The 18,878-nt window shown below is 33.2% G+C and overlaps 1 protein-coding gene across 1 annotated transcript in view; it reads left to right on the forward strand.

Moving 5' to 3' along the window:
• LOC111145096 (attractin like 1) overlaps positions 1–18,878 on the forward strand; it is a 796,800-nt gene that overhangs the window by 192,539 nt on the left and 585,383 nt on the right. The window contains exon 19 of the mRNA XM_022499729.1: positions 15,317–15,454. Coding sequence (XP_022355437.1) covers positions 15,317–15,454 — 138 coding nt within the window. The remainder of the gene's footprint in view (positions 1–15,316; positions 15,455–18,878) is intronic.

Genomic DNA, 18,878 nt, shown 5'->3' on the forward strand with positions numbered 1-18,878 from the left:
TACTTCTTAAATATTTGGTGGAATTTACCTATGAAGACATCTGGCCTGGAGTTTTCTTTGGGAGAGAGATTTTAACTACAAATTCTTTTTTTTTTTTTTTTTTTTTTTTAAGTAGGTATGAAGCTATTCAGGTTCACTAACTTTTCTTGAAGGAGTTTAGTGTTTGTGTCTTTCGAGGAATTTATTTCATTTAAGATGTTACTGACAGATATTCATAATAATTGCTATTATCCTTTTCTCTAAAGGATCTTTAGTGATAACCTCTCCTTAATTCTAAATATTGATAATCTGTGTTTTTTCTCTTGAGCAGTCTGTCCGGAGGTTTGTCAGTTTTCATTGATCCTAGAAATAGCTTTTCATTGTATTGATTTTCCTCTATTGTCCATTTGATATTTCATTAATTTCTGCTCTTAGTTTTTCCTTCATTTTGCTTGTTTATAGTTTAATTTGCTTTTCTTCTAGTTACATAAGGTTGAAACTTAAATAACTAAGTTGATAATTTTTTTCTAATATAAGCCTTTGATGTTATGAATGTTCCTCTAGAAACTACATTTCAGTAGTGGTTTTATGATACACTCTTTCCATATTTTTACTTTAAGCTACCTGTGTTGTATTTTTAGTATGTTTTTTTATAGATAACACATTGTTAGGCTCTTTCTAATACAATTTGGTAGTGTATGCCATTAAATTAATGTGTTTGGGTCTTTTAAAGTAAATGTTTTATCAATATGGTTGACTTAAATTTCCATCTGGTTACTTATTTTCTCTTTTTCCCATCTATTCTTTGTATCTGTTTACCTCCTTTTTTTGCCTTCCTTTGAATTAATTGAGCATATTTTATGCTTCATTTTATTGGCCTATTGACTATATTACCTTCTTTTGCTTGCTCTTGGATTTCTATTCATCTTTAACTTGACACAGTCTATATTTAAGTGATATTATAACTTCACAGTAGTGTAAGAGCCTTACTACTTTTAAATATGTTATAAATCACATAGTGTACTTTTTTATTAATTTTGCTTTAATGGCAAGTTATCTTTTAAAATTTTTTAAATAAAAAAAAAAAAAAAACTTTATCACCAAGGAGAAATGGAGTTAACAGTGAGTAGGGTAACCAGCTATCCTGGAATGTGTCCAGGACTGAGGGCTTCCTTGAGATGTGGGACTTTCAGTACAAACACCAGTATAGTCCTGAGAAAACTGGGATGACTGGTTACTCTAAAAATAACCCAATTTAATTGCCCCTACTTGAAACAATTAAGAAATGGGACAAAATGAAAAACACTTCTTGAGACATTGGACAGGCAGCCAAAGTTAATGATCCCTCAGAAACAGGAAAGGAGTCAGGTGAACCTTACCACTATCCCCAGTTAGTGCTGGAAGAAAGTTTGCATGAGGTGCTGCAGTCAGGGGACACAAGTAGAGTCTGGTTATCCTGTGTTGGAAAAATGGAACTGGGAATCTGGGGAGCGGAGGACAAGGTGCCTGTCTGTTCAAAGAAGAGATTTGAGCAGAGAGAGAGAATTGTGGAAAACTGAAGAAGGGTATCCTCTCAATATTCAGCTAAAAAATAAGTACAACATTGTAGAAAACTACTTGAGTTCTGCAGGAAGAATTACTTGAGTGGAATAAAAGGAATAGCAAATAGCACACAGGACTGGGAATTGCCTGGGCATTATTCATTGGACATCTTGTAGAGTACTTTAGAAGAATTTGCTTTACTTAATATGGCAAAATTTTCACTAGACTAGATGTTGCAATTGTCTTGTGTAACCTGGCCAGAGGATCAAACTGTCTTCAATTAACATAGCCAAATTCCAGAACAAAGCTAAACAATATAGGAATATGAAAAGTTTCCAGCATCCAAAATGTAATATTTAAGATTTACTATGTCTGGCTTCCAATAAAAAAATTAGCATGTATGCAAAGAATAGGAAAACCTTGACCCCAACTGGTAAAGAAAAAACAATCAATAGAAACCAACCTAGAAATTAAATAGATGTGAAGAGTAGACAAGGCTATTGAAAAAATGATTATGAAGGTATTTCAAATTTAAAAATTAAACTTTTGAGCATGTTAAGTAGAGTCACAGAAATAAAAGAAAACAAAAAAACCAAGTAGAATTTATAGAGATGAAATATATTCTAGGATGAAAAATGAATGGGCTTAATATCAGATTAGACACTGTAAAAGTAAAGATTGGTATACTCTCAAAGACAAATAGGAAGTACTCTAATGAAGCACAGAAGGAAGAATAACTGAAGCAAAATGAACAGCACATCAATGAGCTGTGGGGCATGAGGCCTCGTATTTTTGTGATTGGATACTCTGAATGAGGGGAGAGAGAAAGGGCTTAGAAAAATCAGAAAAAAAAAAAAAAAATGGCAAAATTTTTCCGCATTGGATGAAACCTGAAAATCCAAAGAGGCAGGAATGTCAATAAATGTTAAGTACAAGAAACGTGAGGATATCTATATCAATTCCCTTAATAATTAAATTGTTTAAAGCCAGTGATAAAAAGATAAAAGCAGCCCAGAGAGAAATAAGGCTCAGTATGAACAGAGAAACAAAGATAAGTTTGAACCAGGTTTCTTAGCAGAAAAAATTAAAGCCAGAAAACAGTGGAGCAACAGAAATGCAGCATCTTTAAAATAGCAAAAGAAAAAAACTTGAAATTCTTTACTTAATGATATATATATATATATATTTTAAAATAAGGGTTAAAAAAGACTCTTTCAAAGTTCTAAAAACTCTAAAATTCATTACCAGTGGACCTGCTGTATAAGAAGTGTTAAGAAATCTTAAGTCCTTCATTCAGAAGAATAATTTCCATATATAAATCTGATCTACACAAAGGAATGAAGAACAAAAGACATGGTAGCACCGTGAGTAAAGAATTTTTTCCCCTAAAACTTCCATATTTAAAAAAGGCAATTAGTGTTTTAAGGCAAAAATGACAAGAGTGTATTCTGAGTTTAAGTTTTATGTAGAAATATACCAACAATACCTCAAAGGCCAAGGAAAGAATATTGGAAGTCTACTGTTGTAAGATTTTTTTTTTTTTAAACAATATTTGAAGTGGTAAATCTTGAACTTAATTTGTAGATGTATATTCTAAACCCTAAAGAACTACTAAAATAACACAGAGTCATAGCCAAGGAAGTAGATAAAATAACCCAAATGAAGGCAAGATAAGGGAAAAAGAGCCATGTAGAACAGATGGGACAAATAGTTCACTAATGGCAAATGATAGATTTAACCTCAGCTATTTCAATAATCATGTTAAATGTAAATGATATACTCACCATAATAAAAAGGCTGAGATTTTCATATTAGCTAAAAGCAAGACCCAATACTCTACCTCTAAGAAACCCATTTAAAATACAAAGATACATTTAAAAAGTGATAGAATGGAAATAGATAAACTATGCTAACACAAGTCAAGAGAAAGCTGAATTGGTGACATTGACATAAGAGATACAGATTTTAGAGCAAAAAATATTACCTAGAATAAAGAGGATCACTTCATAAAGATAAATAGGTGAATTCATCAAGAGGACATAACATTCCTGAACATTTCTACCTAACAGTAAACGTTCAAAATAGGTGAAGGTTCAACAATGTATGATAAGGCTTCTCTTTTGATTTCCAGAGATATTGTAGGTTACCACTTTCTACTTAGAGATAAGTAGCTGCCATCACATCAGTTTGTTCATTTTTCTCCACTGCTCTATTTTGGAGAATGTATTAGTTTTCTTTTGCAGCATGCCAAATTACCACAGACTTAGAGGCCTAAACAATACACAATTATAGCTTGGAATTATAGCTCTTGGATGTGGCCTGGTTGGCTTCTCTGCTCAAGGTCTCAGAGGCTGAAATCAAGGTGTCAGGCTGAGTCTTTGGAAGCTCTGGAGAAGAATGTGCTTCCAAACTTATTCAGATTTTTGTCAAAATTCAGTTCTTGCAGTTGTATAACTAAGTGCCTGTTTTTTCACCGGCTGTCAATACTAAACCACTTCAGCTCCTGAAGTATGCTCACATTCTTTCCCACATGTCCCCCTCCATCACTAAAACTAGCAACATCATCTCGAAAGCTCACATGAAATCTCTTACTTCCAGTAGAGACCAATCCCTTTTAAAGGATCTTTTGGTTGGATTCAATCAGAATGGGTTTCCTTTCTTAAAGTCAGCTATGCCATGTAATATAACTGAATCACCAGATTAAGTTGATGACCCTTCTATCACATATACAAGTTCCTACCACACTGAAGAGGAGGCCATTAGTATTTGATTTAAAAACTGAGTACTGTAACCTAGTTTTATTGACACCAAAGATTAACCACCATACCGTACAATTTACTCATTTAAAGGTATATAACTCAATGAGTTTTTAGTATAATCAGAATTATGCAGCTATCACCACCATCAATTTTACCATCCCCAGAAAAAAACTTATACTTATCGGCAGTCACTATTAAGCCCCCACTTACCCTTGTCAGCTATGGGCAATCTTTATATCTTTAATGGGTTTATGTATCCATTATGTATCTCTAATCTTTATATCTCTATGGATTTATGTATTTTGGACATTTTAAGTAAATTGAATCATAGTGGTAGTCTGTTGAGACTGGTTTCTTTCACATTTCATAATGTTTTCAAATTTGATCCATGTGGCAGCATATAGCAGTACTTTATTTCTTTATATTACCAAATAATGTTCAATTTTATGAATATACCACAATTTATTTATTCAGTTATCACCTGACGGACATTTGGGTCTTTACAATTTGAGGTCTTTTGGATAATGCTTCTATAAACATGCATGTAAGAATTAATGTGCGGACCTATTTTCATCACTTTTGAAATGGTGTATCTTTACTAGATACAATTACTTTGGGTCAAGCAGCGACTACATCAAACCTTTTGAGGAACTACCAAACTGTTTCAGCTGCTGCTGTGTTATTTTATATTCCCACTGACAGTTCACAAGGGGTTCTGATTACTCTAGATCTTTACCAACACTGGTTATTTCATGTCATTTTGATTATAGTTATCCTGGTTTGTGTGAGGTAGTATCTCATTGCAGTTATGATATATAGTTTCTAAGTGGATATGGTGTTGAGCATCTTTTCATGTGCCTATTGGCTTTTTCCACTCTTTTTCAGAGAAATGTCCATAATATTCTTTGCCCATTATTTAATTGGGGTATTTGTCTTCTTATTATGGAATCGTAAGAGTTCTTTATATACTGTAGATATAAGTCCTTTATCAAAGATTGATCTGCAAATATATTTTCTACTCTATGGATTGTCCTGTCATTTTCTTGATAATGTACTCTGTTGCACACACACAAAAATGTTTTTGAAGATTTTATTTATGTATTTGACAGAAAAAGAGAGAGTGAGCACAAAGCAGGGGGAGTGGCACAAAAGGGAGAGGGAGAAGCAGGCTTCCTGTTGGAGCAAGGAGCCTGATGCAGGGCTTGATCCCAAGACCCGGGGATCATGACCTGAGCCGAAGGCAGACAGTTAACTGACTGAGCTACCCAGGCACCCCTGTTGCACAAAAATTTTAAATTTTGATGATGGCCTATCTGGTTCTTTTTTTTTTTTTTTTTTCCCATTTGGTGTATTATCTGGAAAACCATGTGTAATAGAAGATACCAAAGATTTACTCCTATGTTTTTTTCTAAGAATTTAATAGTTTTAGCTATTACATTTAGGTTTTTTATCTATTTTGAGTTAATTTTTGTGTGTGATATGAGATATGGATCCAACCTAATTCTTGAACCTTTGTTTATCCAGGTGTCCAAGCACCATTTGTTGAAAGACTACTTTTTCCCCCATTGAATTTATTTTTTATTTTGTTTTATTTTTCATCTTTTAAAATGGTGTTTTACTCACTTCTGTATTTTCCATTTCTCTCCTTTTTATGTTCATGTTTTTTTCTATATTCTTGAACATATAAAGCTTATTTATTTATTTATTTATTTATAGAAAGAGCAAGAGACTGGGAGTAAGGACAAAAGAAGAGGGAGAGAGAATTTTAAGCAGACTCCATGCCTAGTGCAGAGCTGATGTGGGGCTTGATCTGAAGGCCCCGAGAGCATGACCTGAGCTGAAATCAGGAGTAGACACTTACCTGACCCAGCTACTCAGGCACTCCACTAAAGCATACTTTCAGTAGCTGTTTTAAAAATCATTCTGTGCTCATTCCATCATGTGTGATGTTTTCTTGTTTGTTCTATTGATTTTTTTGTTTGTTTTACTGATGAAGGAGCAGATGTTCCAGCTTGGTTATTTTTTTGTGGTATTCTAGACATTGTGAATTTTTGGAGTTTTATTATATAGTTTTGTTCTATTTCATTTAACAAGTTGTACTTTATTCTGGCATGCAGTTACATTATTTAGAATCTGTATGATCATTTCAAGAATTGTTTTTAAGTTTTCTTTTTTCTTTTTCTTTTTTTTTTTTTTTTTTAAAGGTCCTATACATAGCAGTCCTAAGTTCAGGGCTAATTTATTTCCACTGCTAAGTCACTGTCTTTCTGTGGTCTCTATAGAGTAGTCTTTGTATTAAGGGGTCTCCACTCTAGTTGGAATACAAAGTATTCCAGTCCTTTGTGAGCTACTGGCATTGTTTGACTTACTGTTTTCTGGTGGTACTTTCTCTAACTTCATGGAGTTTCACACTCTGTGTCCAGTCATTATGCAGCCAAAGATTTAAGAAAACTCCTCAGTAGACTGATATGTATAGCTCTCTTTCCTCTCATGTTTTTTCCCCAAATTCTAGTCACTGTGGCCTCCCCAGTCTTTGATCTTTGCTTTCCCAGCTAAATGACTCTCTGGCCTTTGTTTGGGTTTGCCTCCCTGGGCTGCTTCCTTAAATCTGTCTCCAGGTAACAAGTCAGGGGAGTCATAGGCCCATGTTTCCATTTTTCTCAGATCCCATTCTTGAGCTGCCTGTTATTTGAAAGTAGTTGTTTCATATATTCTGTTTCGTGTTTGTTGTTTACAAGTGGAGGTCAATTCTTAGAGTGGTTAATGCCTTATTGGCAGAAGTGGAAGTCTTCTGTCTGTTTTTATCTACAATAATGAATCTCTTGTAAACAACATATAGGTCTTGCCTTTTTTTTGTTGTTTTGTTTTTTAAATCTAGTCTGACAATCTCTGCCTTTTATCAGAGTGTTTAGTCAATTTAGATTTAATATAATACTGGCATAATTGAGTTTTAGTTCTACCATCATGGTATTTATTTTTAAAATTTCTTTTATTTTTTCTTCTGTTGTTGATTCTTCCTTTTGCCTTTTTTGGATTAATTGAGTGTTTTTAAAGTCCATTTTTATCACTTTTATTGGATTTTTAGCTATACTTCTTTTGTGTTTTTTTTAGTGACTGCTGTAGTGATTGTAATAGTCATCTTTATCTTATCACAGTCTACCTTGAATCAATATTATACTACTTCATGTATAAGGTAAGAATATTACAATAGTGTGATTCCATTTGCTCTTTTTCTGTCCTTTGTGTAATTATTGCTGTATATTTTACTTCTGTATATGTTATTAATCACACAATGCATTATTAGTTTTTGCTTTAAACAGATGATTTTCTTATAAAGAAATCATGACAAGAAAAAAATCTTTTTACTAACCCATGTAGTGTTCATTTTCTGTGATCTTCATTTTTTCCTATAGATCTGAATTTACTTCTGTTATATTTCTTTAGCTTGATGAATTTTATTTAACATTTATAAAAATACTGTTTCTCACTTGTAGCTATAAATGATGTTTGCTTTCATATACCTGAGAAATGTTTTTATTGTATACTTGCATGTCTTTATAGTTGAAGGATATTTTTATTGGAAATAGCATTCTAAGTTGACAGATATATTTTTTCCCTCCAATAATTTGAAGATGTAATTTCCTTTTCTTCTGGCTCCTACTGCTTCTCTTAAGAATTCCTTTATCAGTTTTATTGCTTACTTTTTGAAAGTAGTATTTTTTTTTAATCTCCGGCTGGCTTTTTAAAATAGATTTTTTCTTTGTTTTTGAATATCAGCAGTTTTAATATGATGTACCTAAGGATCAGTTTTATTTGTTATTGTGATTGTGAATTATATGGTTTATTTACCCTGTAGCTTGATTTTTTTCATCATTTTTGTACAATTTCCTGCCATTATCTCTTCAAATATTGCATCTGTCCCATCATGTCACTCTGTCTTCTATTTCTAGGACTTTGCTTTACTTGTGTTAGGCTTTTTCATTATGTCCATAATTTTTCTTACTGTTCTTTGTATTTTATATTCTTGCATCTCCTTTGATCTGTGTCTCAATTCATTGATTCTTCCTATACATGTTTCTAGTTTTCTGTTAAACTTATGTTTCAGTTATTACTATTTAACATAGTACCCCAAGCTCACAGTATTAAAGCAGTTTTATTCATGATTTTGCATCATCTCTTTTCTTGTTGAATTCTGCTAGGCAGTTCTTCTTTTAGTCTCCCTTAAATTGATTAATTGGTTGATTGATTAATTGATTTTTTAATGTGACTGCAGTTATCTGGCTTTCTGATTTGCTTTTACTGGTCTCAGAATGTTTCCCTCACATGTCTAGTACTTTGAGCTGGCTGGTTGGTCTAGGGGTCCTCTGCTATGGATGACTTTTTTCTGCTATCCTATCATCCTCCCGTTTATAAACTGTGCTCTATACATGTTATTTTTAGCATTCTAAGGAGAGAGCAGAGTATGTATGCCTCTTGAGGCCTAAGCTTAGAATTTGTATACCATCACTTCTTCATTCTGTTTTTTGAGAAGTCTTGATGCCAATCCATGTTCAAAGAATGGGAAAAAAAAATCCCACTTTTTTGGTGAGAGCAAGGATAAAATAATGTTATGTACAACCTTCGTAATGGGAAGAATTCAACCAGTTCAACCCAGTTATGGGAAGAATTTGTGTCAATTATTTTTCAGCTCATCTACTTAGCTCTAAGTTTTTTGTATGTTTGTTGACTGATGTATAACTCATATGGCATAAAATCCTCCATGTTAAAGTATATAATTCAGTGGTTTGCAGAATAATTGGTAGGTTTGTAACTATCACCAGAATATAGTTCCAGTAAATTTAGGTACCCCAAAATAAAACCCCATATCCTTTAATAGTCCTTTCCTAGTCTTCTTTCTCTTGGAACCCAAAAACTACTGATATACTTTATTTATGAATTTGTTTATTCTGGACATTTAAATATGGTGTAAATGTACTGTTTTTAGAATATTCCCTTGATACTTAATATATTCTTTTGAGAATTATTGTAAAATTATGTAAGAAATAGCATAGAGGATCATAGGGGAGGGGAGGGAAAACTGAATGGGAAGAAATCAGAGAAGGAGACAAACCACAAGAAACTCTTGACTCCAGGAAATAAACTGAGGCTTGCTGGAGGGAGGTGGCTGTGGGTATGGGGTAGCTGGGTGATAGGCATTAAGGAGGGCACATGCGGTAATGAACACTGGGTATTATGTGCAACTGAAGAATCACTGAACTCTACCTCTGAAACTAATAATACACTACGTGTTGGCTAATTGAATTTAAATAAAAAATAAATAAAAGACAATCCCAGCATCAAAAATTATAAAATACATAGAAGTAAACTTAGTCAATGAGACAAAGACTTGTAAAAAAAATTAAAAAATAAAACTGTATTATAACAGGAAAAAAAGTGCTTATTCATATTAGAGAGAAGAGTGGGGGAGGGGCAGAGGGAAAGACGGAATCCCAAGCAGACTCCACACTGAGTGTGGAGCCTGACTGTGGGCTTGATCCCATGACCCTGAGATCATGACCTGAGCTGAAACTGAGAGTTGGTTGCTTAACATCTGAGTCACCCTTGTGCCCTGACTTCAGTTCTTTTAAATTTTTTGAGGTCCATTTTATGACCCGGTATGTAGTGTATCGATGGAGAATGTTTTAGGTGTACTTTAAAAGAATGTATATTCTGCTGCTCTTACGTGGATTTTTCTCTTTGTGTTTGCTTGGTCTAGTTGGTTTATAGTGTTCAAGTCTTCTCTCCCCTGCCAATCTAATGTCTAGTTGTTATATTCTTGTTGAAAGTGTTAAAGCCTCCAACTATTTTGTTGAATTGTATATTTATATTTTCATTTCTATGTTTCTTCATGCATTTTGAGGATCTGTTAGTAGGTGCATGTGTATTTATACTTTTAATATGTTCTTCATGAATTGACCTTTATTGTTACACAATGTCCCTCTTTATCTCTAGGAAAATTTTTAAAAGTCTATCTGAAATTTGTAGCGCTACTGCAACTTTCTTATGGTTGCTGTTTGTATGTTAATATCTTTTTTCATTCACTCACTTTCAATATATTTGCATCTTTAGGTGTGTCTCCTACAAACAGTACAAAATTAGATCTTAATTTTAATCCAGTCTATCTCTTCATGTTTTTTGTACTTAGAATTATGCTTCTTCAATGTGTCGATAACATTTTTTTTTATCAAATTAGGGTAGTTTTCAGAATTTCAAGTAAATTTTAGACTCCCCTACTCTCTCTCATCCTTTCAACACTCCCATTACTCGTAGGCCTGAGTACTTGATGGTTTCCCACATTTATCTGAGCTTTTGTTCACTCTTCTTCATTCTTTTTTCTCTGTACATACATAATTTCTATTGACCTATTAATTCTTTCTTCTGTCATTATTAATCTACTGTTGAGTCCCTCTGGTGTATTTTTTATTTTAGTTATTAAACTATTCTACTGATTCATTTTTCATTCACTTTTTAAAAATTTGTTTTTACTGTTGTTCTCTATTTGATCAGATATTGCCATCATACCTACTTTTACTTCTTTTATTCTTTGTCTTTAATTCTTTTGAATATTTTCATGTCTTCTAATTGTCCTGTGAGTCCAGTTCTTGGGCTATCAATTCTCATTTTTATTATCTCTCCCTTTCTTTCTTCTGAGTCTTCTTTTTGATGCTTTGTAAGTTTTCTCTTTGAGGTTTAACCCTGTTAAGGTTTTTGTTTATTTGCTTGTCCCCCACTCTCCCATAAGTCAGAGGTTTGCAAAGCAATGCCTGAAGGCCAGACCTGGTCCCTTGCCTATTTTTATAAGTGGAGTTTTACTGGAATGCAGATATGCTCAACTGTTGTGTATTGTGTATGGTTGCTTTTGCACTATAATGCTCTATAATGGCAGAGGTGAGGAACTGTGATAGAAATTATATCATCAGCAAAGCCTAAAATACTTACCATCTAGCCCTTTACAGAAAAACAGATTTTCTCACTCTGTATTCTGTGTTGTATTTGTTTGAGTTTTTAGAAATATTTCTAGGGGCCGTTTAAACCTGATTTTGCAAAGTGTATGAGGCTTTTCTTGATTACAGAACAGATTTTACATTAATGTTTGATGTTGGAGTTTCTGTACCATGTGAACAATGTGAATTTCTTCCAGGAGACATGTCTGGCATAGGCTTTAAGTTCTCATAAGTGGACTTGTGATGTGCTTTTCTCCCCGACAGATAGGGGCTGCAAGTGGAGGCTTCAAGCCTTATAAGTATGGTTTAGTTTTGCTGTCTTCCTTGAGGATGCCAGAGATCATATCACCTGGCCATGTTGGGTTTTCAAACCCAAGTCTCCTTATTCTTGTTTGTCCATTCTATATATAGTGAAATTCCGTTACTAGCTCAAGATTCTCTTTAACATTCTTGTTTTGAATCCTAGCTCTGATTTCTAGCATCTGATAATCCCTTTTGTTTTAAGATAGGGTATGTGTTTTGAGTAAATGTTTTGAGTAAATTTTCTGTGTATACATTTTTTGAATTTTATTGAGAATGTCAAGCAGATATTTTTAAATGTTTTACATCTGTTTTAGAGAGCACATATTTTTCAAAACTATGTATCTTATTTGCATATCAAATGCTGAGTTTTCCATAATATTTTTTTCTTTCTTTTTCTTTCTTTCCTTTTTACATGTTTGTATATATAGATAAGGAACCATCTGGGCTGGTTTTAAAATTTAGACAAAACAGTATGGATGGCTTCTTTTTAGCTTTATTCATGTTCCTCAGCCAGGTTGTTATTAGAACCTTTCTAGTAACAATGTATCCTAGAAGAACTATTTAGATACAAGCTTCTATTACTCTTTGCTTTAGCACCCCAATGCTAGTGGGAATAAAACATAAGCATAGGTTTATAGTGTATCTTTTTCTTGTCTGTGTTTGCTACAGCCATTATGTCTGGGTTCCACTTTGTGTAGCATGCTTTCTCTTTTGCCATTGTTGCCATGCTAGTTACAGTCTAGGACAATGACCACCCCCACCCCCCTGCCTTTTTCCCCAGCCTTGGAAATTTTGTCTGCAGTCAGATCTAAATCGTACCAACTTTTCGTGTAGTATATTCATTACCTTAAACATTACACTTACCTGTATCACACTTTCCATGAACTTTATGGCATCAAGCCAATAATATGCTTTGTGATTGCCCTATGGCTCAGAAATGCCTTCTGAACTTCTCATTTTCAGGAAGAGACAGTGAGTGGCATTATACCAGGGATCCTCTTTTAATTTCCAGAGGTATTGTAGTTTACTACCTTCTAGTTTAATTTGTGTCATTGTCACCATACCCAAATTCCTGTAGTTGCTGGTAAGTTTCCTTTTATTTTAGTGGTGAGCTAACAGGAGGATATTAGATATGACTGCTGAATTTAGACATCCTATTCAGAAGTTAAAGCATTTGTTTTTCTGGTGGAAATATGTCACCAGGAGATTCATAAAATACATATATAGTAACCCATTTCTTACTTTAACTTTTTCAGGTAATGCTTTACATGTAGTGGGCACTCAATAAACTTGTTTTTACCTGACTGAATTAATTAGTAGTATCAATAATAAAGTTTCTATGAAACAACAACTTACACTTTTAAACAAATATTTAAAAAATCAAAGTTCTTAACATTATTATTTTTATAGAACTAATATGAATTTGCTATAGAAAATTGATGATGCAAAAAAAACTTACTAAACTAAGATAACCTATATTAACTTTCGATAGGCATACTTATACATTTATTTTATTTTTTTAAACTTTGTTTTTACTTTTTTTTTTTAATTTAAATTCAATTAATTAACATACAATATATTATTTGTTTCAGGAATACAGGTCTGTGATTCATCAGTCTTATATGATACCCAGTGCTCATTATAACATATACCCTCCCCAATGATCACCCAGTTACCCCATCCCCCTACTCCCTCCCCTCCAGCAGCTCTCAGTTTGTTTCCTAAGATTAAGAGTCTTTTATGGTTTGTCTCCCAATTTTCATTTCTTTAAAGATTTACTTATTTATTTTAAAGAGAGAGAGAGCTCTCAAGAGAGTGAATAGGGGGAGGGCCAGAAGGAGAGGGAGGAAGAGGGAGAGAAGGAGACTCCCGCTGAGCATGCAGCCTGATGCTGGGCTAGATCTCTATATTTTGAGATCATGACCTGAGCTGAAATCAAGAGTCATTCAGATGCTTAACCAACTGAGCCACGCAGGCATCCCATACTGATACATTTTAAAACAAAATTGTTGTCATTCTAAATATCATGTTTTGTACCTTGATTTCACTTAAATTATCATGAGCATTTTTCCTTGTTCTAAATTTCTTCCTCATTGTTTCATAGTGTAATATAAAATATGAAAACTATAATTTTCCTCAGTTTTATAGAGGATGATGAAGATTATTTAGCATTTCCCCATGATGACTTTATGTTATTTCTGTACTGTCTTATAGTGGAGTTATGGCTCTGAAAATTTCTATAGAGTATAGGTGTTCAGTTTTTACTATTCTTGCCTGTGTCTTTACTTTTTGATGTTAGTTAGCTCTTGTGGATGACCCTATGTTACTCTCTTAGGATCTCCCTCTCTCACTTTTGAATTTTCTACATACAATAGCTATGGTATTTAATGTCTGGTCTTTGATTCAAACTTTCTTTTATGTGTTTATTTCTGCTATTGATTAGCTGTGTGACTTTGGATGGTTGCTTAACCCAGGCTTCCTTCGTGTGGTGCATAAACAATGAATCTTGGAACACTGAAAAAAAAAAAAGTCTTAGAAATGGCCCCAATGTAATACCTCCCATATAGAATTATTGTGAGGATTAAATGATATAATTTAGGTCTACCACCTGGTATACTATCTGGCAATTGAGTAGTATTTATATATTTTAAAAGCAATGCAATATGTACACTGACCAATCAGAATAGATGCTGGCCACAACAATTGGGATTGATGGAATATTGGCTTCCCTGGCTACAGTAAGAGGAAGCTCAATTAAGTGCTATCTTAGTTGTAATAATGATGAAAATGATTATGAGGGTGGCAATGATGATGGTGTTTGGACAAGCAGTTATAAAATTAAGTCATTATGTTTCAAATAGGCACAAAAGGCATGAGCTTTCATATATGAACTTTATCTCTAATCTGAAGTTCTGTTGTAAAATTAATACCAGAACTTTTTAAATCTTATGTTATGAACACATAAAAAAGTCTTATGCTTTAAATGTGATTCTGTGTAGTTCACATTCAAATGGAATTTTGACAAAGCTTTGAAGCTTTTCTTATCCAAAGAAGATAAGAAGATAATTTGTTTTCATGCAAATTAATTTAGAAGTGCTATTTTTATTAATCATACACAGTTTTTTGAAGTAAGGGCCTATAGCTGCACAATTTTTTATATTTATTGATCATTTGTTGTTATGTGTAAATATAATTAAGATGCAATTTAACATCCTTTATTAAAGCTATATTATTCATTCTTGTGTGCATATAACTTAATAGATAAATATTCATGTGAATCTTTAAGTAATGTGTTAAAAATGTATTCCTTTTTGGGGCCCCTGGGTGGTTCAGTCACTTAAGTGTCTGACTCTTGATTTTGTCTCATGTCATGATATCAGGGTCGTGAGATCAGGCCCTGTATTGGGCTCTGTGCTGGGCATGGAGCCTGCTTAAGATTCTCCCCCCTCCCTCTGCCCCTCATCCCTGCTCATGCACGTGCTCTCTCTCATAGCTATGTTATGTTTTACTTTATCTCTTTCCCCTATATTTTATAGAACATACAACAAAATTTCAACACAATTTATTGTATATATTGTCCTGCATTTATATTTTGAATCACATATGTTTTACATAAAAAAATAAAACTTGGGAAATGTCCTTTGGCCTTTGCTACCATTTAAATTTGTAAAACAAATTCTTTGTCTTGATAAGTGTTATACTTGCTTTGGTTTCATAGATATTTATGATATTTTTTACTCTTTTCTTTAGCTTGCCAGTGTAATGGACATAGCACGTGCATCAATAACAATGTGTGTGAACAGTGTAAAAATCTTACCACAGGAAAGCAGTGTCAAGACTGTATGCCAGGTTATTATGGGGATCCGACTAATGGAGGACAGTGCACAGGTAAGTATATTTTCTTTTACTTCAGTACATTTTTATTACAGAAAAGAAAATTGAGGAAGATACGTATCTTGTGGAAAATGTATTTTATAAAAGAAAATTTTTTCCCATTAAGTTCCAGTATTTTTAGAAGGTAGTATTTACTCAGTAGGGGTGATGTGAATTATAACAATTCTGTGAAACACTTTACAAAGTTCTTAGTGCAAAATTAATACATGTTTATTATAGGAAATTTAGCAAATGTCATGTTTATCCATTCATCCGTTAATGGACCCTGAGTTGCTTCCACCTATTGGTATTGTGAGTAATGTTGCAATGGACATGGGCCTGCGGATACTTGTTTAGGTTCCTGTGTCATTTCATGTAGTTATTGGACATTTGTAGATCTGTGGAGAAGTGTCTGTTAAGCCCTTTGCCCATTTTTTATTTGGGTTGTTTGATGTTGTTGTTGAATTATAAGGGTTTTTTAAAATATATTCTATATTATTTTTATATATATACATATAATATATATAATATATATTTTATATATTCTAGATACATACATACATATATTACCAGATACATAATTTGCAAATATTTCCTCCCATTCTGTAGGTTGCCTTTTAATTTTCTTTATAGTGTCCTTTGAAACACAAAAGTTTCCAAGTTTGATGAAGTCCAGTTTACTTATTTATTTTTTTGTTGCTTGTGTTTTTGGTGCTTATCTAAGGATCCACTGCCAAATGCAATGTCATGAGGATTACCAAAGTATTAATTTTTTGCCAACATAGGCAAAAGAAACATTTGAATAACTATATTAGCTATAAAATGTTTTAAATTAGAATGTAAGTTTTATCACTCCAATAGATATAAGTGCTTTTAGAAATATGTTCCCCTTTGGGGATGATATGTCTCTTCTAGGTTTAAGACTAAGTTCAGTTATTCCATATTCATTTTTGTTGCTGACATTACACATCTGGCAAGCTGAGGCATAATGCAATGGAAAATTAAAGGGGATGAAAGATAAATGCCTATCTTATTCAGTACTGCACATTCTCTGGTAGTTTATGAAGCTTTAAATAATTCCTTGTAGTTTCATTGTTTCCTAAAGTTGGCAAGATATTATTTTGCTGTCTGTGACTTCTCTATGATGATGTAATATATGAAAGTCATTTTTATTTCTTAGGGCCACATTACCTATTTAACTAAATCAACAGTATGTCACATCTGGCGAATTATTTTTAATGCAGCTGTGGCTAAAATAAATTTATAAAAAATAAGAAGTATAAATTTACTGATATTTCTTTATTTTTAGTTCACCTTTTTGAGAAAAGTTCACTTTTCATTAGTAGATGCATTTATTAAGATTCAAAGTCTGCTGATATTAAGGGAAAGAAGGAAGTCGATTTATATTTGAATGGTGAAGCTTTAGAGGTACTGAAGATTCAGAGATTATTTTTTAAATTCAGAATTTAAATTTAAATTCTACTAAAGTCAATTTAACATTGTTGCCGATATTAATGAATGTACTTGTAGATTTTCCTCAGATTGTTTTTAGACTATGGCATATTCATAGCTGTTCTTTTAATATAATTAACTATTAAAAGTGGTTTATTAATAACTGTCAGAGGGTGCCTGGGTTGCTCAGTCAGTTAAGCGTCTGACTCTCAAGCTCTCATCACAGAGTCTGCCTGAAATTCTTTTTCTCCCTCTGCCCCTTCCCCTGCTTTCTCTCTCTCTCAAATAAATAAATAAATCTTAAAAAAAAAAAAAAAAAACTTGTCAGAATAGCTAAAATTAACAACAGGGGTAATCACAGATGTTGGCAAGGATGCCGAGAAAGGGGAACCCTCTTACATTGTTGGTGAGTACACAAAATGGTGCAGCCACTCTGAAAAAAAGTATGGAGTTTCCTCAGAAAGTTAAAAATGGAACTACCCTATGATCTAGCAATTGCACTACTAGGTATTTACCTAAATGATACAAAAACACTGAATTGAAGGGACACATGCACCCCAATGTTTATAGCAACATTATCAACAATAGTTAAATTGTAAAAAAAAGCTCAAATGTTTTCAACTGATGAATGGATAAAGAAGATATGGGATACACACACACACACACACACACACACACACACACACAGAGTGTGTATTATTACTCAGTGGAATATTACTCAGCCATCAAAAAGAATGAAGTCTGGCCATTTGCAAGGATGTGGATGGAGCTAGAATGTATTATGCTAAGTGAAATAAGTTAGTCAGAGATTTCACTCATATATGGAATTTAAGAAATGAAACAGATGTACATAGGAAAAAAAAGAAAAGAGAGAGCACTGACCTGAATGATTTAAAAAAAGAAAAAGAAAAGAGTTAACTATAGAGAACAAACTGAGGGTTGCTGGAGGTGTGGTGGGTGGGGAGATAGGTTATATAGGTGAATAGGTATTAAGAGGGGCAACTTGTGATGAGCATTGGGTATTATATTTGAGTGGTGAATCATTAAATTCTACTCCTGAAACTAATATTATACTGTATATTAACTAACTGGAGTTTAAACAAGTACTTGAAACAAAAAACTTTTTTAAAAAGTGGTTTATTATTAAAATTATTTTATTTCTCATTGATGTCCAAGAAGATTCTTTGATACATATTTGCTCTGGAGTTGCTGTCTGTCTCTCTATCTATCATCCATCTATCAATCTTCATAGCTATGGAAGAATATAACATTGTAAACAGCTTGGGCTTTGGAATCATACTGCTTGGGTCCATATCCAGGCAATGCCACCGTCACCTTGGGTAATTATTTAACCTCTTATTGTCTCAGTTTCCTCAGTTAAAAATTATATGTCTAATTTAATTTATTGTGAGGCATAAATGAGGTACTTTACATAAGAAATAATTTGTGCTTCTTGTAAATGTTTATTCTAGAATGCTATCATTGTCATTATTACTATTATTTTTATTACAAAAATTTGTTACATCAGTAAACTAAGTATGTTAATAAAAATATGATTTTATACTTTTTTTTTTTTTTTTTTTAAAGATTTTGTTTATTTATTTGTCAGAGAGAGAGAGAGAGAGCAAGCACAGGCAGACAGAGTGGCAGGCAGAGGCAGAGGGAGAAGCAGGTTCCCTGCTGAGCAAGGAGCCCGATGCGGGACTCGATCCCAGGACGCTGGGATCATGACCTGAGCCGAAGGCAGCTGCTTAACCAACTGAGCCACCCAGGCGTCCCGTGATTTTATACTTTTTAACAATATTATTTTTGTCATATTATCTTCAACTTGACTTATAAATGTTAGTAAAAGAACATAAGTGAAAGTTTCATTGACTAGAATGGCTCGCTATACTCTAATGGCTCAACACTATGTACTGTATTACTTTGGGATGGAGGGTTATCCTCAATTCACAAACAATTATTGAGTACTTAACTATATGCAAAA

This window comes from Enhydra lutris, unplaced genomic scaffold, assembly GCF_002288905.1.
Source record: "Enhydra lutris kenyoni isolate GAN:26980312 unplaced genomic scaffold, ASM228890v2 scaffoldscaffold12, whole genome shotgun sequence".
Lineage (NCBI taxonomy): Eukaryota > Metazoa > Chordata > Mammalia > Carnivora > Mustelidae > Enhydra > Enhydra lutris.